The 21,890-nt window shown below is 42.0% G+C and overlaps 1 protein-coding gene across 20 annotated transcripts in view; it reads right to left on the bottom strand.

The window, feature by feature from the left end:
• Positions 1-21,890, bottom strand: part of KANSL1 (KAT8 regulatory NSL complex subunit 1) — a 197,017-nt gene that overhangs the window by 11,723 nt on the left and 163,404 nt on the right. For 16 of the 20 annotated variants that reach the window (XM_054458820.2, XM_063656802.1, XM_054458825.2 and 13 more), the window contains 4 exons: positions 12,775-12,946; positions 1,903-2,085; positions 1,228-1,416; positions 739-887 (listed from right to left, as the gene is read on the bottom strand). In XM_054458820.2, the coding sequence (XP_054314795.1) occupies positions 739-887; positions 1,228-1,416; positions 1,903-2,085; positions 12,775-12,946 (693 nt within the window). The remainder of the gene's footprint in view (positions 1-738; positions 888-1,227; positions 1,417-1,902; positions 2,086-12,774; positions 12,947-21,890) is intronic. The other 4 variants (XM_054458836.2, XM_054458839.2, XM_063656801.1 and 1 more) reach the window with 1 other exon arrangement.

The following is a 21,890-nucleotide window of genomic DNA, read 5'->3' as shown; positions in this document are numbered from 1 at the left end:
TTTGAGTAGGTACATAGCAGCTACAGGTATATATGTTCCAAGAGGGCACACTTGAGGAATTAAAATATTAGAATGAAATTAAAGGAAATGTGTCTGGAATAGCTGTGCAAACTGCTTCCAGATGGAGTGTGGTATCGTAAAATCTGGTGTGTGCATGCCAAATGTCCTGCCATGGGGGCCTGCTGGATCTGTAATTCTGCTCTGTATACCTAAAAAGCATGGACTCTGCCTTCTCCCTTCCCTTCTCTTCTGGTACCCTCACGCCTAGTGTTTATTCTCAGTAATTCACCTCCACTCACCCGGAGAGTAAAACCAAGGAAATCAAACACTGCTTCCAACGCCCATGGGAATCTCCCCTCTACCCCTCCTCTCTTGTTCACTTCTTGGGCCAACAGGATTAGGGCCACGGAATTGTTGAGTCCTGTGTGAAACTTAGTCCAACAGATCTTGAATAGTCACAGATCACCTTAAGAGTTTGTCCCTGCATCAAGCTTTCTATGGATGGCTCAGCATAAATCCATCTCTGCTATGAAAAACAACTCAAGAAAAACAACAGAAAGTCAAGCACCATGACTTTGACTTAAAAATGGTACAGACATACATACATACGTCATGATGAGCTGAGATCCTATAAATGCCCTGGGCTTTATAACCCACCCTCACACTGTCCTCTGGAGCCACTTGAGTGAGCTGTGACCTGCAGAGGGGGTGTCCGGCCAACCCCACACAGGTACTTACCGATGTGCTGGCTGTAACCTGTGAGCTAGAGCTGGCGGGTGCAGGGGAGTCTGAGGAGGTGGAGAGCTGTCGCACCAAGGGACTGTGTGGAGGATGGTGGGTGGCTGCCAAGTAGCTCGAACTGCTCATGTCTGTGTGATGCTTCAACACTGCAGAAGTCAACAGAAAAGAGAGAAATACATGGCTATCTTAACCAGAGTTACTTCTAACACAAGCTTGGAATGGCAGCAGTACATACTAAAGGCAAAAATGTTTTCTATGCCTAGAGGATAAAAAGGTGAAGCACACTAGTTGTGGGAAGTAGGGGCAGGGCAGAGGTTGCTGTAGCCATTAAGAAGTGACCTCCATTTAGAAGCAGTAGTGTCCCTCTACTCTGCTTTCCTAGAAAGTGAAGGACAAAGCTGGGGGCAATTAAGAGAAGCCTAGGCTGCCCCAGAAAGCCCTAAGCAGGTGCAGTTGCAGGTAGAGGTGCCATGGGCCTGGCCCTACCTTCACTTCTCTCAGATGAATGGTCTCGCAATCTCATTTTGCTGTGGTTTGGGTCATGCACGGGTGGCGGTGGGTTGAGCAAGCGCTCTGCTTTTGGCGCTGTCACTCGCTCCACCATGGGCACGGCCCCCACATCGTCTAAGTGCTGCCTGTGGGTCCTGTCAGGCCGGGTTTGGTGATGGGACAGCTCTGAAGAGGGGAACAGAAAAAGAGCTGTGAAATATGTCCTCTCAAATATTTTCTTATTCGAGTTCCAAGCTCTCGAGTTCTCTCTAGGCCAACGCTGTATACCCAGGGCAGCAGGACAGTCCTTCAGGACTGAAGTTTCTAGTAATTTGCACAATGGCTAGGTAAGGCACAGGGAGCCCAGAACCAGAGAAACATGTCACCAGGATACAGAAGACACCTGACCGTAGATGAACTCAATGCCATGCCATTGCTGGCTGTTCACTGAGCATTTTGGGTCTTGCTCCAAGATCCATGGTGTCTAGAATAGCTCCCGAAGTCCATCTGAGAGCATCCAAGACAAGCAGAAGCAGTCACTGTGAGCTGAATTTGTTATCAGTCAACTGCCTCTCCCAACCCCGACATGCATGCAAACTACAAATTTGAGAATAGAAAAGGAATGAAAAGTTACTGATACTCTGGGGGACTTCCCGGCTCCCTGACACTTACTGGCTGTTGTTAGGAAGGAGCTGACCAATTTGTGCCTGTCCTTACGAGCTGGATCTGGCAGACTGCCCGGCATGGGTGCTCTGTGCTTAAGCGATAACTTTTTGGGAGGTTTGATTTTGTCAAAAGGCTTGTTCTGCCACTGAGATTTCAGCATGCTCTGGAAATGCAGGCTTGTGGGAACATCTGCAAGAAACATAAAATGCTACAGATTAGTCCAAACACCTGGCCTCTCTAGTGTTCAAGACCTACACTCCACCTTCCTTTTATTTGCCCAGTGACCTGACACTTGGCAGGGCAAGTGCTGTCATATGGAAGATCTGTTTATGTGAACATTACTGAAGGTCATTCTTCCATTTGCAAGCAGGTCACTTTAGCTTTTTACTTTCAAGTCCCAAGGCGAAACAAAACAAAACAAAACACCTTTTTGTTTTGGTTGATGGAGTTTTTGTTCTTGTATCCTTGTTTGTTGAATTTACTGGTTTGAAAACATCCTGTTTCTATTCTAGAGATTTAAAAACATATTTAAGCCTACTTCTTTTCTATCAATATAGAGTTAATCGGGATGCAATTATTCAACAATATTCATTATCTTTTATCAGGCACTGTACTGAGTACTACATACTCTCTCCAAATAACAACTACACACCATTCTCCTTCCTTCCCCTGCGGCTCTGCCAATTCCCATCATGAGATTATCGGGGATTTTTAGCTGACTGGTTCATGTTCAGTATCACAAATCAACACCTTTTGGACTGAATTTTTTATGCTGTTTCTTATCTTTCAATTTTCTTAGATTTTTCCCAAGAATATATCCTTGAGCAATTCCTCTAGAAAAGGAATTTCTAGATTTAAGCCATTTTCGTCTCAAACATTTAAAGCTATTCAATTCTTCCGTGTATTCTAATATCCAGTGCTGTATTTAAGAGGGAATCGGATTCTTTCTTACTTGTAGGTGGTCTGGTTTTTGCCTTTTAAGCTTTTGCAAAAAACAGCAACAAACTTGTGGTATTACACTGACTCTACAGATCAATTTGGGGAGAACTTCCATCTGTTCCACCACCAATACTGAATCTTTCAATCGACTGACGTGGTATCTCTCTCTCCATCTATTTACGTTTGTCTTGATTTTCTCTTGACAGTGTTTAGTTATTTTTGACATACCGGTCTTAAATACAATTTGTTAAGTTTATTCCTAAGAATTAATGTTTTCTGATGGGCAGAAGTTGGAAGAGTTTGCAGGGTTCAGAAGACAGGAAGATGAGGGAAAGTCTGGAACTTCTTAGAGACTTGTTAAATGGTTTTGACCAAAATACTGACAGAAATATGGACAGTGAAGGCCAGGCTGACAAAGTCTCAGATGGAAATGATTAAAGACAGTACCTTTTAAAATTTCAATTTCAGTTCTTCATTACTAGTATATAGAAGTGCAATAAACTGCTATATAATGACCTTGTAGCCTGTGAAACTACTTCATTATAGACTTTTTATTGTTTATTCAGTAGGATTTTCTATAGACATAAGTACGTCATCTACAAATGAAGACTGTTTTACCTTTTCTTTCCAATCTGTATTCCTTTTTTACTTCTTGCCTATTACTCTGTCTTGAACCTCTGGTGCTGATGTATAACTTTTAGATTTTCCTTTTTATGTTTTCAACATTCTGACATTTCACCACCATGGATAGCGGTGTGAGTCTATTTTCAGGCTTCTGCAAAGCTTTCCAGGGATATTTAAATCTAAAGGCCAGCACATTTTTCCTCACCTCCCAGTTCCTCCTGGGAATCGGTAACCACTTGGGGCATGCTCAGAAGTTCCTGCCAGAGTCCCTATCCACTGCTTCAGAATAGAATGAAACACCACTACTTCAAGGAAGAAGGCTCTGGTGGGGTAAGAGGACAGGAAAGGAAAATCTAACCTAGCTATTCCAAAATGAGTCCAAATTTATCACCCACACAAATGCCCAGGTCCTATCACTACTCCTTCTGCCCTTTAATTCTGGGTCAAAAACCTCCTCTAATCAGTTCCCACCTCACAGCAACTTACTCCTGGCATGCACTTTGGGCTATCTTTCTATTTATTTCTCCAGTTATCTTGTCTTTATCCATCTTTCAAAAATAATTATAAATTCGTCACTGATAGCATGTCTTCTAGAACTATTAGAAATTTATACTGTTTTATATATATATATATATATATATATATATATATATATATATTTTTTTTTTTTTTTTTTTTTTTTTTTTTGAGACGGAGTCTTGCTGTCACCCAGGCTGGAGTGCAGTGGCGCCATCTCGGCTCACTGCAATCTCTGCCTCCCGGGTTCATGCCATTCTCCTGCCTCAGCCTCCTGAGTAGCTGGGACTACAGGCGCCCGCCACCTCGCCCGGCTAATTTTCTGTATTTTTAGCAGAGACGGGGTTTCACCGTGTTAGCCAGGATGGTCTCGATCTCCTGACCTCGTGATCCACCTGCCTCAGCCTCCCAAAGTGCTGGGATTACAGGCATGAGCCACTGCGCCCAGCCTGTTTAATATATTTTCTAAAAGCTTATGGGGTTTTGGCTCCCATAGAGCACATAGGATATGCTCAATCTGAACTGGGGATAAGAAGGCAGGGAAGAGACGTCTAAATTAACATTACTGAACCCATTATTATCTGCCAGGCACTGTGTGTTTATCATCATGCGTGTGCCACTTAATCTTTGTAACAGTTCCATGAGGCAAGCACCATTATGCTTATTTTAAAGATAGGGAACAGGTGCAGAAAGGTACATTAACTATGTCCAAGGTTACATAGTTTAACGAGTAACAACCAATTTTCAAACTCAGGATTATACAACCCTAAAGCCCATACTCTTAGACAATATAATATACCTTGAGGCTACTCACTGATCCAGAGGATGGAGAGGATTCTGTAGTAAAGTCAATTATTTCTCAAATTACTCCTAAGAAATAGATAGTACAAAATATTTTCCAAGCCAGTTCTGCAGAGTAAAAGAAATTTAGCCATTCCTGCCTATGGTATAGATGATGAATTTCATGACACTGAATGTTATGCCTTCCAGGACTGAATGTTAGGCCTTCCAGGACTGGAATAAAAATCTGAGTTGGGAAAAAAAAAAAAAAAAGCTAATATTCTCAGGGATGATTTTTCCCAGTGGGTAAGCAGCCTCAGCTCCATGATTTCTCTAAGAATAGACTGCTGGACTTTATGACAGTGAAACAAATTAGGAAAACTATTGAAGTTTTAATGAAAACAAACATTTGCTACCTGTCCAAGTGTAAAGACACAGTCTCTGAGGACAGTGCTGTCTTCTCAAGCATTTTTCATAATCACTCTTTTCCACACTTAAAAACAAACTCAGCCATACCAAATCCTAGGAAATAAAGCATTGTCTAGAAGCACTCAGCCCTGTAGAAGAATCTGAAAGCTGGGCTGAGCTGAAATGTATAAAAGAGGCTCAAGAAAGGAGAGGAGGTCACTTCTGGCCATCCCACAATACCCCTTTGTCAGCAGAAGAGTTACTCTCACTTGGCAAAGGCTGTGTATATTTTGTATATATACGTAATGGAACTCCAAAAAGCACAGATTTTATTTTTTCCTTTTATTTTCCCCCATCGTTCTCCCAAATCTGAAAATGAAGCCAGGAAAAAAAAAAAAGGGACAGGGATATGAGAGACCTGGTTATAGTGAAAACAACAATGACTAGAAACAAGTAGGCCTGGATTCAGGTCCTGGTTCTATCTCGAGTAGACGGAGAAAGCAAGAACAAATCATTCAGCTGGGCTTTAGTTCCACCTGTGAAATGAGGCAGTGGGGCTAGATCAGGGCTGGCAACATTCTAGCATTCATTCTCTAAACCTCCGCTCCAAACACAGCTGTCTTTCCTGTTGTACTGGACACCTCAGATTCTTCCCAAACAATACATTAAATAACTCCAGACAGTTACTGTCAATTCATTTGAATAGGCACAAGAAAGGACATCTATTTGTTACTGCTAGATTATATGACTGCTGTGAGTCTCTCAACTCTAACATGTTGAGTCAATGACTCTTCAACTGGAACTCCACTCCTAAACCCTTCCCCTCAACTAAATGCTCTTAAGTGCAAGTTGGCACGTTGTAGAACCCAAGTCATGGAACACTACCTTGTATTCTCCAGTTGACGTATTAAGCGGAATCAAGAGCAATTCCTCTTTAAACCCAGTATAAACAGTTTAAGGAACTCCAGCTGCTAGACTTTGTTAGAAGTTTGCTGTGTTGCCTTTTAATTGCTTCCATGTTAAGAGTGAACAGGAACCCAGTTAGATCCTCCAGTCAGTAAAAAAAAAAAAGATCTCTTAGGAATTGCTGGTCGAATTCACATACTAACTAGTAAGTGATAATACCTAGGTTCTGTAAAGAGTTGAAAATCTAAAATAGACTGGATACGGGACCTGAAAGTAAGCAAAAAAAGGGATTTGAAATGGAAGAGAACACACTAGAGATCCATTCAGCTAGAGGTCTCCTACATTCCATACCCACATAGGTAAACTACTATTTTCAGAGAAGAGGGTGCAGATCCTTATCAGGTAAATAACAGGAAAATAAGATGAATTACCAATGTCATCCTTAAGTTATTGTTTCCTCAAACAAAATGAAAGATGAATGAGAAGACCCTGACTTCAGGATGACTAGGGTCTGACATTCCATGATTCACCTGGCTGTCTGGCTCCTTACTTTCCACCATTTTCTCAGGCGCGCTTTTTCCGGGTGTTTTGTAATGCTCACTTCTTCCTCCTGCTGGGAAGTTGCTGTAGCCTCATATGCAGGGTTTGGCAAGCTCTCTCAAAATACCACAGATCTTCATGGCCAGCAGGTGGTGCTCTTACTAAGCCCCTTTTACAAAGTTAACAAGCTTTTCTCCAAGGTTATATATCCTCTACATTTCCAACTAAGGATTAACTGGACTTGATTACTTGAGGTGATAAAACAAAGCCCCCTTCCTGCTGGAATACTAACAGGTTATTATACCCTAGTCTCTCCACCTTCCACGGCCAGGCGTAGAGTTGGCTATAACACAGTCCCTCAATTTCTATCACCCACACACACTTAATGAGAGGGGCTGAGGTACACAGTCAAGGTGCAAGGCACAACTCCAGGATGAAAAGTAGCAGTTGGTTGTTGCCATTCTAACAAACTACACAAACTGGTTAGGAAACAGCATTAAAACTACTTAAAAAAAAATCTGTCATATGGGGCCAGAAAACTGCTAAGTATCACATTCAAACAATTTTCTGCCTTTATGTCTGGTATAAATGTAACTATATGGAATTAATGAGTCAAAATCATTTTTAACCTTGTTATGAAAAAAAAAAAAAAGTTGGAAATCCTGCCACTTTAAAACATCTTCTAGAAAAAGAGATTGTAAAGGGTGGCCCAGTAGTAAAATCTACCACACAAATGTTTGACCCACACAGTAGTATGCCAAGCTGCTAGCCTTCACTGTTACTGCTATACAATGATGTACAGGGAATCCCAATACTTCAGGGGGTGTGTTATTTACACAGGATATTATGTGAATGGTGCCCTTTGGAGTTGGCTATCTCTGCAACCATGGGAATCTTCCGATTTCCAAATGGATTGCATTCTGAATGTGGCAGTTGTTTGGGTCAAAGCAAAATTATTCCAACAGGAATAATATTAGATATGGTAATCAGGTCTTCAGGTCAACCAACTAAGGTGTAATTAATCCACAAGCAAATACAGTAGTTAATAGAGCCTACATGTAAAAAAAAAAAAAAAAAAAAAAAAAAAAAAAAAAAAAGTGTATATATATATATATATCTATCTCCATAGTCTCATAAGGAGAATTTAGTGACCAACTTTTTCGTCCAAACCCCAGGGCCATAGCTAGAAGCTCTTTGTATGTGTGTGAGACATAGACAGAAAAACAAATAGGATTAGATGCAGGAAAATAAAAATCATAAAGACCAGAAAAGGGGGAGTGTTCCCTATCTTTCTTTCCATTCCCCCTCATTGCTGCCTGTAGCTGCTTTGAATGATGCTGTGGGAGGTATAAGGTATGAGGCAGGGCAGCATTCATGTCAGATCTATAGTGTCCCGCAGTCAGCAGGACAGAAAATGTTCAAGGGAAATGGAACCTCTTAGTAGAGATGCTGAATGATGGAACAGGAGCTGAGAGACACACAGTCTGGGTATATTTGAGGGTGGGGGAGATTATTTGCAACCGTATGTGGTAATGCTGTTGACAAATGACTGTTGTGTTTAAGCAGGTGATATCCAATGAGTGTGCTTAAGTGTCCGGGCTTCCTGTCCTTCTTCAAATATGAGACTATACAATTCAACACGGTAATTCAGAGAGTAACCCAACAAACATTCCTAAGTCTTCCTAGTGGCGCTGTTTGTAGCCAGAATCCCAGAAAGGGTAAAAATCTGACTCCTCTTAATAATCTGTCTGGAAGGGAACTTGAAATATAGCAAAAGGAAGGACAGGCATCAGATAATCTTGGTCTGAACTGTGAAGGCATTCAAACCCATTAGCCATTTAGTTTTAGATAAGCCACAACCTTACCAAGCCTGTCCCTTGAGCACTAAAACTGAAGTAACACCTTACAAAATTTCTGGGCCGGGCATGGTGGCTCATGCCTATGATCCCAGAACTTTAGGAAGCCAAGATGGGTAGATCGCTTGAGCCCAAGAGTTTGAGACCAGCATGGGCAACATGGGGAAACCTCTTCTCTACTAAAAATGCAAAAAATTAGCCAGGCATGGTGGCATGCACCTGTAGTCCCAGCTACCCACTGAAGTGGGAGAATCACCTGATCCTGGGAGGCCGATGCTGCAATGAGCCAAAAACCATACCACTGCATTCTAGCCTGAGTGACAGAGTGAGACTCTGTCAAAAAAAAAAAAAAAAAAAAAAAGCCAGGTGCAGTGGCTCACGCTTGTAATCCCAGCACTTTGGGAGGCCAAGATGGGTGGATCACGAGGTCACGAGTTCGAGACCCTCCTGGCCAATATGGTGAAACCCCCCCGTCTCTACTAAAAGTACAAAAATTAGCCGGGTGTGGTGGCGCGTGCCTGTAGTCCCAGCTACTCAGGAGGCTGAGGCAGGAGAATTGATTGAACTTGGGAGGCGGAGGTTGCAGTGACCCGAGATTGCACGACTACACTCCAGCCTGGGCGACAGAGCGAAACTGTCTCAAAAAAAAAGAATTTGAAAGCAGCATATGAGACAAATATGAGAAGAGTACTACAAACTTTAAAATGCCATACAAATAGTAACTGCAGTTACATGGGCTATATAAATCCAATGGCAAGGGAAGGTAAAAGTCAGTGACTCTGGAATCTGAAGCACAGAGGAAAATGTTTTAGTGTTTTCCACTCATTGTGTTCAAGTTTATTTATTGCTCCACCAACTCCTGACTATCCATGTGTTCCAGGTTTTCTGTTTCCTTTCTCTTACAAGAAATTACATGGCCGCAGGAATATTACACCACATCCTTATCACAGTCAGGGGGTTTTGGTAACAAAAGCCAAAAATCCCAATATCTACTGGATTTAGGTGGCCAGAAATGCAATCATTTGGAGAACAGATGCAGAACAGGGGATTATAGTTATCTAATGTTTGATCAACTGTCAATTAGAAGGATTCTCTCTAGGACAAGGGTTAGCAATGATTGTTTTTATAAATAAACTTTTGTTGCAACACAATCAGGTTCACTTGTTCACATATTATCTATGGCTGCTTTTGTGCTACAATGACAGGGTTGAGCAGTTGTGACATGAACTGACATCAATTATACGGCTTGCAAAGCCTAAGGTATTTACCACACGGCCCTTGAAGAAAAAGTTCAGGCTGGGCGTGGTGGCTTACACCTGTAATCCCAGCACTTTGGGAGGCCAAGATGGGTGGATCACTTGAGCTCAGTTCAAAACCAGCCTGGGCAATATAGCAAGACCCCATCTTTGTGGGGGGCGGGAGGCAGGGAAGCAGGTTGTGGTGGTACACACTTGTAGTCCCAGATACTTAGGAGGCTGAAGTGGGAGGATTGTTTAGAGCCCAGGAAGTCAAGGTTGCAGTGAGCTGTGATCACTCCACTGAACTACAGCTTAGGGCACCAAGCAAGACCCTGTATCTAAAAACATGAAAAAATAAAAAAAACTTACAGACTACCTGGGAGATATGAAGAACAGCATGGAGCCCTTATCCTCAGGGAGATTACATCCCATCCCTTCCCCACCCCCCAGCCGCCAAGACAGGGTCTCACTACCATTCCCCAGGCGGCAGTGCATTGGCTCAATCATGGCTCACTGCGGCCAAGACTTCCTGGGCTCAGCTGATCCTCCCACCTCAGCCTCCTGAGTAGCTGGGACGACAGGCGTGTGCCACTACGCCCAGTTAATTTTTGTATTTTTAGTAGAGATAGGGTTTTGCCATGTTGCCCAGGCTGGTCTCAAACTCCTGACCTCAGATGATGAACCCGCCATGGCCTCCAAAAGTGCCGGGATTACAGGTGTGAACCACTGTGCCTGGTCCCTAAAATTGAAATAACAGAAAGCAAACACACAAACAGCCATAACATAATTCATTAACATATTGATAAAACACAATAGGGTAGGCGCAGTGGCTCATGACTGTAATCCCAGCACTTTAGGGAGGCCGAGGCAGGTGGATCACCTGAGGTCAGGAGTTGGAGACCAGCCTGGCCAACATGGTGAAACCCCATCTCTACTAAAAATACAAAAAAATTAGCCAGGCGTGGTGGCATACGACTGTGGTCCCAGCTACTTGGGAGGCTGAGACAAAACTGCTTGAACCCAGGAGGTGGGGGTTGCAGTGAGCCAACATCACACCATTGCACTCCAGCCTGGGCAACAAAAGCGAGACTCCGTCTCAAAACAAAACAACAACAACAACAAAAAACCCACCAGTGATTTGAGAGGAAATTCCTACCTTCTGTAGGCTGGGCACAGATCATGAGATTACGTGAAAATTCAATGAAACCTATCCAGATTATGAAAGCGCTGGCTTCCATCTAGAATAGTGGTTTCAAAATGTTTTTGCTCACGCACCCCCATTTGATATGTAATTTTTCAAAAATCACAATTTCAGATAGTTGTAAAGATTATATTTGCTTGAATACTACATATGCTTTAAAAACACTTTTATCAAAACTTTGTCATGTAAATATATTTAGCTTAATTGAAAAAAAACCTTTTTTTAAACTTATTTAGCTAATCAGACTTTAGATATTAACTCAGTATTTATTCTAAGACAGACAAGGAACAGAACCATGTAACTGAGCTCAGACCCATCCTAGCCACTTGAAGAGTTGGAGGGAAATCTCTTAGTTGCAATCTTTTAGTGGCACCCTCTGGTTTGGTAGATCTGTTGCAGTCTTTTGGAGAATTCTAAGAGAAGACTTGGTTGATAGAACTCCTGAGTTATCTCTATTTTATTTTTAAAATTCAAAACTTTTTTTTGCTTAATACCTGGGAGATTCTCCTTCAGGTGCTGAGAACTCTTAGAAATGATCTCTTTATTTGTTGTCCCCACCATCCAAGACCTTTTTTTTTTTTTTTTTTTTTTTTTGAGACAGTCTTGCTCTGTCGCCCAAGCTGGAGTGCAGTGGCGTGATCTTGACTCACTGCAACCTCTTGCTTCCGGGTTCAAGCGACTCTCCTCCCGAATAACTGGGATTACAGACATGTGCCATCACGCCCCGCTAATTTTTGTATTTTTAGTAGAGATGGGGTTTCACTATGTTGGCCAGGCTGGTCTTCAACTCCTGACCTCATGATCCGCCCGTCTTGGCCTCCCAAAATGCTGGGATTACAAGTGTGAGCCACTGCACCTGGTCTCGAACTCCTGACCTCAAGTGATCTGCCTGCCTCGGTCTCCCAAAGTGACGGGATTAAAGACGTGGGCCACGACACCCAGCCTCAAGATTTTTACACTCTGGGGCAAGACCCATAGTGGGACTCAATATGGCCAAAAGGAATGCTCTTCTTTTGTCAAGTGGGAGAGGTACAGGTATGGGAAGGGAGATGGGAAAGGAGGGCTGTCAGACACAGAGATTTAACAGGAAGGCAAACTTTAGAAAGACAGTACAAGCTAACAACGAAGATTTGTGCTTATCTACACCCTGCAAAGCTGTCACGTTACCACATAAATGCCAGTATGAAGATATTCTCCTAGAACACTGCCGTCCATCCTACATTATATCATGGCACGCACAGACAAAACTTTTTTTTTTTTTTTTTTTTTTTGAGACGGAGTCTTGCTCTGTTATCCAGGCTAGAGTGCAATCGTGCAATCTTGGCTCACTGCAACCTCTGCCTCCCAGGTTCAAGCAATTCTCCTGCCTTAGCCTCCCAAGTAGCTGGGATTACAGGCAAGCACAAGCACGACTGGCTAATTTTTTGTATTTAGTAGAGACGGTGGTTTCACCACGTTGGTCAGGCTGGTCTAGAACTCCTGACCTCAGGTGATCCGCCCACCTCAGCCTACCAAAGTGCTGGGATTACAGGTGTGAGCCACCACACCTGGCCCAGACAAAACATTTCTAAAGATATACTAAGTGTATTTTGGACCAGATTACTGTGGCTAGAGGCAACTGAGCCCAGTTCCCTCCTAGCTACTTGAAGAGTTAGAAGGAAATCTCATATTAAGTTGCAACCTTTTAGTGGCACCTTCTGATTTGGTGGATCTGCTGCAGTCTTTTTGCAAAATTCTAAGAGAAGACTTGGTTGACGAAAGTTGTACCTTGAAAGTATCTGAGTTGTAACTGGACCTTGGCTGATTTTCTTTCACCTAGAAGTCTCTCAAGTCTCTTTCATTAGACTTTCTAGTCTGTGGTCTTTCTTACCATCTGGAAATGCTAGAACAGGGTGAACACAAGAGTCCAACTGGGAAAGACGTTCCAACAGAGGGGCTTCATAGTGAATTTCGGGAGGCATGGTGTTGATGCTGCCTGAACCACACAGTGCACAGGAGGGATTCACATCACAGCCAGGGCGGATTGTGCTGTTCCGGTGAACCTGTGAAAAAAGCCAAACAAAACTGACAATTCAGCATCTGATAAAAAGCCAGCTCCCCATTTGTTATCCCCGTTTGTTATTGAGAAGTTAGCTCCCCATTTGTTATTGAGAAGACCTTTCTAGATACTTGTGTGACACTACTAAAAGGCTGTTTGATTAGTTTGTTAAAAGATTTCCATTTGTCTAACACACTGACCTTCAAAGTGGGTAAGGAAACTTGCTTCCTTTTCATTGATGAAATCTACCTACTTGAAGCTCTAAGTGCTTACCTAGGTATCAAACTTCTGACAGTTTAAAAAGATACTAAAACTGTGCTTTCTGAGAACACTATAAAATCTGCATGCTTTCATGACCTTGATGGTCCGTCCGCTAAGACGAACAGTTGGTTCTTGATTCCCAGGTGGGACATTACTTGCTTTCTTCAGCAAATTTATCCACCTAGGAGCCTTCAATTACCAACCACACCTCTTCTCTTCTTTTCACACCTCTTCTTCAAAAGACTTTCAGGTGGTCTCAAGCCAGGTGGCAAGCTTCCCTGAAGCTTGTAACTTAAAAGTAACTTAGTAACTACTCTTTAACCTGGCCTAAAATCCACTGTTACAAAGCTCATACCTAAGTAATAAAATAACATTTTGTACAACAAATGCTCACTTTCACAGTCTTCATGTTAGATTAATTCCAAAGGGACGGAAATTATTTCCACTGAACTTCCTTTGTGCACATGTGGGCAGAATAATTGATAACCTCTCCAGGTAAGTCCAGAATTAAATATGAACTAATTTAAGTCTTCAAAAGATTGAATTCTGTAAAAAAAACTGAACATCTACAATTTTATACTTTGAGCAAACTTCAGGTCATGCTGAATGCAGGATCCCTACATTCTAGTGTTAGGATGAACAAGTCTGGCATTTGCCAAAGCCTAACTCATAAAGTCACCTGGACACACAGCCCCGGAAAAAGAAACTTGCATGTTGAATGGCACTATAAGAAGGCATCCTAGGAGCAAGCTCAGTCGTGGAACAAAGACAAAAAGTATCAAAACTCTACTAGCAAAAACTCTAACATTTACTAGAGCTCCATTTATTTTCAGCAGAGACATCTCGAAAGCCTTTTACGGATTTGTGTAAGAGAAAGATATACATAAGAACAATGTGGTCTTTATCAACATTCTGCCGACATTCTATTGCAACCACATAGAGAGGTGGCACGCAAATAAGGTCTTTTAAAGGTTAGACTGGGCAAATCACACAGAACTAGAAGCCACTGAAAGGGAGTGATACCAACTAGGCATGCTACTTTTGTGTAGACAACATTAACTGGTATTGTTTTGGGAAAAAAAAAAATCCCTGTATCTATGTAATCAGAGCTGGCTTTCTGGAGAGGATGACATTTTGAGGTAAAGAGAAATAAGTAGGTAGAGATGAAAATGAGATCACACAGTGGGTGAGTGGGAGGATTTAGGAAAATTGGTTAGGATCCAAAAATTACACTGAAACTTTCAATATTCAAAAGAGATTATCTCACTTCAGTAGGTATAGCAAATAAAAAATAAAAAGAGAGAGACTAGAAACCGACCCATGACATCAACTAGCTCTCCATATGGGACATTTAACAACACTACATTTTATGGCTAGAGTGTATCACTTAAGTCAAAGTCAATATTGGGAGGCAAGGCGGGTGGATCACTTGAGGTCAGGAGTTTGAGACTAGCCTGGCCAACATGGTGAAACCCCGACTCTACTGAAAATAGAAACATCAGCTGGGCGTGGTGGTGGGAGCCTGTAATCTCAGCTACTCGGGAGGCTGAGGCAGGAGAATCGCTTGAATCTGGGAGGCAGAGGTTGCAGTGAGCTGAGATCACACCACTGCACTCCAGCCTGGGCGACAGAATGAGACTAAGTCCAAAGACAAACAAACAAAAAAACAAAACAACAACAATAAAAAAAACTCAATAGATGTGGCTAGGCATGGTGGCTCACAACTGTAATCCCAAAACTTTGAGGTGGGAGAGAGGACTGCTTGAAGCCAGGAGTCTGAGACTAGCCTGGACAACATAGTAAGACTCTCTTAAAATAAAATTAAAAATTAAAAAAAAAAAAAAATTTAGCCCAGCATGGTATTGCATGCCTTCAGTCCCAGCTACTCAGGAGGCTGAGGGAGAAGAATCGCTTAAGCCCAGGAGTTCAGGTTATAGTGAGCTATGATCGCACCACTGCACTGCAGCCTGGGAAAAAGAGTAAGATCCTGTCTCAAAAAAAATTAAAAAAAAAAAAAAAAAGGCTGGGCATGGTGGCTCACGCCTGTAATCCCAGCACTTTGGGAGGCCAAGGTGGGTGGATAATCTGAGGTCAGGAGTTCAAGACCAGCCTGGCCAACATGGTGAAACCCCGTCTCTACTAAAAATACAAAAAACTGGGCGTGGTGGTGGGCACCTGTAATCCCAGCTACTCGAGAGGCTGGTAAGAGAATCACTTGAACCTGGGAGGCAGAGGTTGCAGTGAGCCGAGATTGCACCACTGCACTCCAGCCTGGGCAACAAGAGCAAACTCCGTCTCCAAAAAAATTTAAAAATTTAAAAAAATAAAATAAAATAAAGGGTAGAAATCCTACTTATAACTTGACAAAAGGGTAATGTGCACACATGTAACTTAAACAGTAATCTCATTTTTAAATTAAAAACTGTAAAGTACTAATAGAACCCGAGGAGTATATAAAAATATATTTAATACTTCTTTTTTTTGAGATGGAGTCTTGCTCTGTCACCCAGGCTGGAGTGCAGTGGCGCGAGTCCACCTTCCAGGTTCACGCCATTCTCCTGCCTCAGCCTCCCAAGTAGCTGGGACTACAGGTGCCCGCCACCACACCCAGCTAATTTTTTTTTTTTTTTTTAGTAGAGACAGGGTTTCACCATTGTTAGCCAGGATGGTGTCGATCTCCTGACCTCGTGATCCGCCCACCTCGGCCTCCCAAATGCTGAGATTATAGGCATGAGCCACCGCACTCAGCCAAAAATATATTTAATATTTATTAAAGGATACATTTTGGAAAATTTTTGAAAGAAAACTTGAATTCATACCCATGTTGCACAAATCCACACCAAGAATCTATCCTGCAGACAAACTTAAGTGTACACACGCACACACTCTTTCACTGAAACAAGATGCCAAATCATCTGCACGAATTCATTTAAGTTAAAAACAACAAGAACACACACAATATTGTGTTTTACAATAAGAAAACAAATTTTTAAAAATATCACAACAGGTGGTGTGCACGTGTAGCCCTAGCTATTTGGGAGGCTGAGGCGGCTCACTTGAGCTCAGGAGTGAGGAGCTATAGTGATCATGTCCACTGCACTCCAGCCTGGGAGACAGAGTGAGTCAGTCTCTTAAAAGAAAAAAAAACCAAGGATCTCCTGGGCTCAAGAGATTCTTCTGCCTTAGCCTGCTGAGTAGCTGGGATTGCAGGCGTGCACCACCACGCCCAGCTAATTTTTTGAATTTTTAGTAGAGACGGGGTTTCACCATGTTGGCCAGGCTGGTCTCAAACTCCTGACCTCAGATGATCCACCCATATCAGCTTCCCAAAGTGCTGGGATTACAGGCCTGAGCCACCATGACCGGCTCCAATCATGAAACCCTATTGGCAGAATCCAACCACTTCATACCACCTCAACTACACTCAATCTAGTCCAAGTCACTATCTTTTCTCAAATGGGTTTCTTCAAGCCCCCTAACTGATCCTCCTCCTACTGGCTCTTACTTCCAAATCAATCAACACAGTAATCAGTGTAAATCTTGTTTGAAAATCTCAATCACATCATACCAACCTCATAATCTTCCAAATGACTTCTCATCTCACGAGGAACAGAAACCAAACTTCTTGCATGGTTCCCACAAGGTCCTATAGTATTTGTCACCTCTATCCCCTCTCTCTGACTTCACCTCATTTTTTTGTTACTCTCCTAGCTGACACTATCAGTTACTCTGATTTCCTTGCTATATTTCTCCAAGATAGCAGGCAACCTTCCAGATCACAGGCCTCTGCACTTGGCTCTTCAACTACTAATTCCATGGTCATTCTCTCACATCATGTCTTTTTCTTTAAATGTCAGTATTCAAAGTAACTTTTTTTTTTTTTGAGACGGAGTCTTGCTCTGTCACCCAGGCTGGAGTGCAGTGGTGAAATCTCAGCTCACTGCAAGCTCCGCCTCCCAGGTTCATGCCATTCTCCTGTCTCAGCCTCCCAAGTAGCTGGGACTACAGGCACCCGCCACAACACCTGGCTGATGTTTGTATTTTTAGTGGAGATGGGGTTTCACCATGTTAGCCAGGATGGTCTCGATCTCCTGACCTCGTGATCCGCCTGCCTCAGCTTCCCAAAGTGCTGGGATTACAGACATGAGCCACCGTGTCTGGCCCAAAGTAACTTTTATTTAGAAATACAAGTGAAAGGCCAGGCGCGGTGGCTCACGCCTGTATTCCCAGCACTTTGGGAAGCCAAGGCAGGTGGATCACCTGAGGTTAGGAGTTCAAGACCAGCCTGACCAACATGGTGAACCCTCATCTCTACTAAAAATACAAAAAATTAGCCCGGCGTGGTGGCGGGCGCCTGTAATCCCAGCTACTCAGGAGGCTGAGGCAGAAGAATCTCTTGAACCCAGGAGGCGGAGGTTGCAGTGAGCTGAGATCGCACTATTGCACTCCAGCCTGGGCGACAAGAGCAAAACTCCCTCTCAAAACAAACAAAACAAAAAAAAAAGTGAAAAAAGATTATATTCTTGACTATAACAACAAAAAATGCCCTGGAATAAGTTTAACAAGAAATTTAAGCACAAAGTTTAAAGATACTGATATTCTACAAATTAATGCAGAATCTTAATAGACTTGAGGGGGGAGGGAAGACAAGGCAAAGGGGATTTAAACAAATAATCTAAAAGATACAACTGAAAGAGTGTGAGGAACCATTCCCCAAAATTTCTGATAAGCAAAAATACAGGGGAGTGATCTGGCCTATTACATGTTTTACAGTTACAGTAATTAAAATAATCTGCCCTTGGTTAAGAAACAGAAAAATTAAATAAAAACAAAAATTGACCAAAATATATATGATAGTTTATTGTTTAACTAAAATAATACTTTTAAATCAGTTTTAAAAAAAAGGAGATATTACTTTCTCAACAAATGAATCAGGAAAACCAAGAGGTCATACAGAAGAAAACAGCTGAATTTCTGCCTCACGCCAAAATTAATTCTAAATAAAGATTTATTCATTTTCATTTTATTTTATTTTTTTGATACAGAGTCTCACTCTGTTGCCCAGGCTAGAGTGCAGTGGTGTGATCTCGGCTCACTGCAACCTCCATCTCCGGGTTCAAGTGATTCTCCTGCCTTAGCCTCCCGAGTAGGTGGGATTACAGGCACCCACCACCAAGCCTGGCTAATTTTTGTATTTTTAGTAGAGATGGGGTTTCGCCATGCTGGCAAGGTTGGTCTCAAACTCCTGACCTCAGGTAATCCACCCACCTTGGCCTCCCAAAGTGCTGGAATAACAAGTGTGAGCCACCGTGCCTGGCCCCAAATAAAGATTTAAATATAAAAATAAATATTACACTCAAATCTAAAAAAAAAAAATTGTGCAGCAATATATAGTGGTTAACAGTATGAGCTATGGAGCCAGACTGCCTGGGTTTGAACCTTGACTCCGCCACTTACTAGCTGTGTGGCCTTAGACAAGTTACTGTGTCTTCATCTTTACTAACAGGATAGTACCTGATAGAGTTGTTTTAAAGATAAATAACTCACAACAGTATCTGGCTCTCGACTCTTAATCACTTTTGTAAAACCGTAAGAATAGCTATTGATAGAACATTTACCATCAAACTTGATAGAACATTTACCATCAAAGATCTTGATTTCACAATTCTAGCCTCTTAACACCATATAATATGATCACTGATAAGTCACATGACATCCTTAAATTTTCTCACTTGTTAAAAAGGACTGATAATACCAATTTCATGGGATTGTAGGAAAGATCAAATGACTATGTAACTGTTAAAACATTACACAAATGTTAGCTAAATTAGTATACCGCATGATTTCTCAACAGCTGGCACTTCTTTGTTGTGGGGGACAGTCCTGTGCACTGTAGATATCTAGCAGCATCTCTGTCCTCCTGGTGCATGTGCCTCCCTACTCCCCCAATTTGTGAAAATCAGTAATTACTACAGACATTGCCAAATGTCTCCTGTGAGGACAATATCATTGAGAACCATGAGGTTCAAATTATGGTCATCCCTTCTAGAAAAATTCAAAGCACAGGCTCCCATTAAATATTAGTGGTGAGTCACAGTAAACATCAGACTCAGTAAAAAAGGAAAACAAAAAAAATAAAAATTAATAGTGAGAACAAAGCTCTCAAAGACTACTGCAGTCAAAGCAAAAGGACTCAAGAACAACCCTGAAGAGAGCTTCCACTACCAAAGATCAGATAACATTAGCATCATAAAGAAAAGACTACAATGGCTTGAAATACCTCAAATATGTTTCAATCAATGACTCACAGCCCCTTCATGAAAAACTTCAGTGACTGTCCTTAGAGGATAGTAGAAAACTAATTTGTTATTTTGAAAATTGGTTAAAAAAAAAAAAAATCATGCTTTCTTCTGTACGAACTGTACCTCAGGGTAAACAAATACTTGAAAAGGACAATTTTCCCCTTATAAACATATTCTAGCTAATAAAAGAAAAACAGAAATGATACAAGCAGAATATCACCATTCTTCAACTTCCAATTTAACAATGGGTCCAGGCAATGATCACCAGTGGTTGATAACGAACAGTTTAGTCATTACGTGTCTTCTGATACAAGCATAATAAGGCCACCTTGTGTTTTCTCACAAAACTAAAACTGGACTTATTCAAGTTTCCACTAGTTTTCAAGAAACACAAGGGACAGAAAAACACTGTTTTTTAAATGCACTAAAAATAAGATGGATTAATAAATGGAAGGATGACTGTATGCTAAAATGTTAGTGTTACCTAGGGAGTAGCTACGTAGGTGTTCACTGTAAAATTCATTCAGCTTCGTATCTGAATAATTTCATAACAAAATTTGGAAAAGAAAACAGTGACACCACAGGACTTCTGCTTCTAGCAGAGTAATAGTGATCAGATTTACCTTTCAGTCATAAACCAGAAAACTGGACAACAGGCAGTGTAACACTGAGAAATAAATGGGGTGGTCTCTAAGACTGCCCTGGTTTTCCGCCTGGAAGTACATTCCAGACTGCAGGGCAGGGAGAGAATCTGAAGCAGAGTATAATAGCCTCACTAAGTTGAGGAAGCAAATTCTCACTAGATCAGAATTCAGAGACTAGGGAAACTGAAAATTGCAAGGCAGAATTCTGAGAGGAGGAAGCTTTACAGAAAAAGAGCCCCAGAAATCTTCATTAGATCCCCCTGAGTGTTTGCTAAATATTAAAAGGTGCATGTAAAGGGTGAAACTATCAGGCCAGGCAAGAGCAACTAGGGAGCTGTAAGCTGAAATGGTTTCCACAGCTAACACAAGCCTGAGAGGCTTTTAAACTGTGACCAGTCAAAGTTGCACAGAGAATTCAAGACAGAAGATCCTGCTTTAGTTGTGGAGCCAGACTACTAAGGTGACCAACTCCTCACCTGACCTAACAAATGAGAAGGAATTTACCTGCCAGCAAAACAAAGCCTCTTTAAAGGAAGATGGCACAATCCACATGCTACAAGCAGGGAAAATTATTAATTGGATTTTCAGCTTAAAACATAAATAAAACATTGTTAGATATGCCAAGAGGCAAGAAAATACTACTATAGGGATAAAATTTTTAAAAGAAAGTAGGCTGTGGGAAACTAAGCTATCGGATAAATGAAGTTTTCTCAACAAATAAATCACCTAGTATGGATAGCTTATATCAAACCAACACTCTCACTAATTGGAAAAGCCAGATTTAAGACACACACACACACACACACACACACACACACACACACTCTCTCTCTCTCTCTCTCTCTCTCTCTCTCTCTCAAAACATAAGAAAAATGCTGACATAATGACAATATTGAAAGCTAAGATTCCAGAGAGGAAAAGAACCTGGCCATCATGGCGAAAACCCGTCTCTACTAAAAATACAAAAATTAGCTCGGCATGGTGGCACGTGTCTGTAATCTCAGCTACTTGCTGAGGCAGGAGAATTGCTTGAACCTGGGAGACAGAGGTTTCAGTGAGCCAAGGATGTGCCACTGCACTCCAGCCTGGGCAACAGAGCGAGACTCCATCTCGAAAAAAAGAAAAGAAAAGAAAAAAAAAGAGCAGAGCTTTTGGTGGTCTTGTGGGGCTGAATGGATAACACTAGAGACTTGAAATGTCAAATTATCAATAAAAAGAGAGGACAGGGAACTAAGCATGACACATTTCCAAGTACCCACTCTCCCAAAGAAAACGCTGAAGCTGTGAATGGTAGGAGGCTACGAAGCTAAGTGGAAAGTCTCTGAAAAGGACAGAGATGCTTCTAGCAGTCTCGTGAGGAGACTAGAATTAGATCTCAGGATATGCTAAGAGGAAAGGAGGCTGGGCGCAGTGGCTCACGCCTGTAATCCCAGCACTTTGGGAGGCTGAGGCGGGCAGATCACCTAAGGTCAGGAGTTTGAAACCAGCTTGGCCAACATGGTGAAACCCCGTCTCTACTAAAAATACAAAAATTAGCTGGGCATGGTAGCATGCGCCTGTAGTCCCAGCTACTTCGGAGGGTGAGGCAGGAACGAGAATCATATGAACCCGGGAGGCAGACGTTACAGTGAGCCAAGATCATGCCATTGCACTTCAGCCTGGGCGACAGAGCGAGGCGAGGCTCTGACTCAAAAAAAAAAAAAAAGAGAGAGAGAGAGTAAAGGAAACTGATCAACACATG

Source organism: Pongo pygmaeus, chromosome 19, assembly GCF_028885625.2.
Source record: "Pongo pygmaeus isolate AG05252 chromosome 19, NHGRI_mPonPyg2-v2.0_pri, whole genome shotgun sequence".
Classification (NCBI taxonomy): Eukaryota; Metazoa; Chordata; class Mammalia; order Primates; family Hominidae; genus Pongo; species Pongo pygmaeus.
This window is presented reverse-complemented; position numbering and strand designations above follow the sequence as displayed.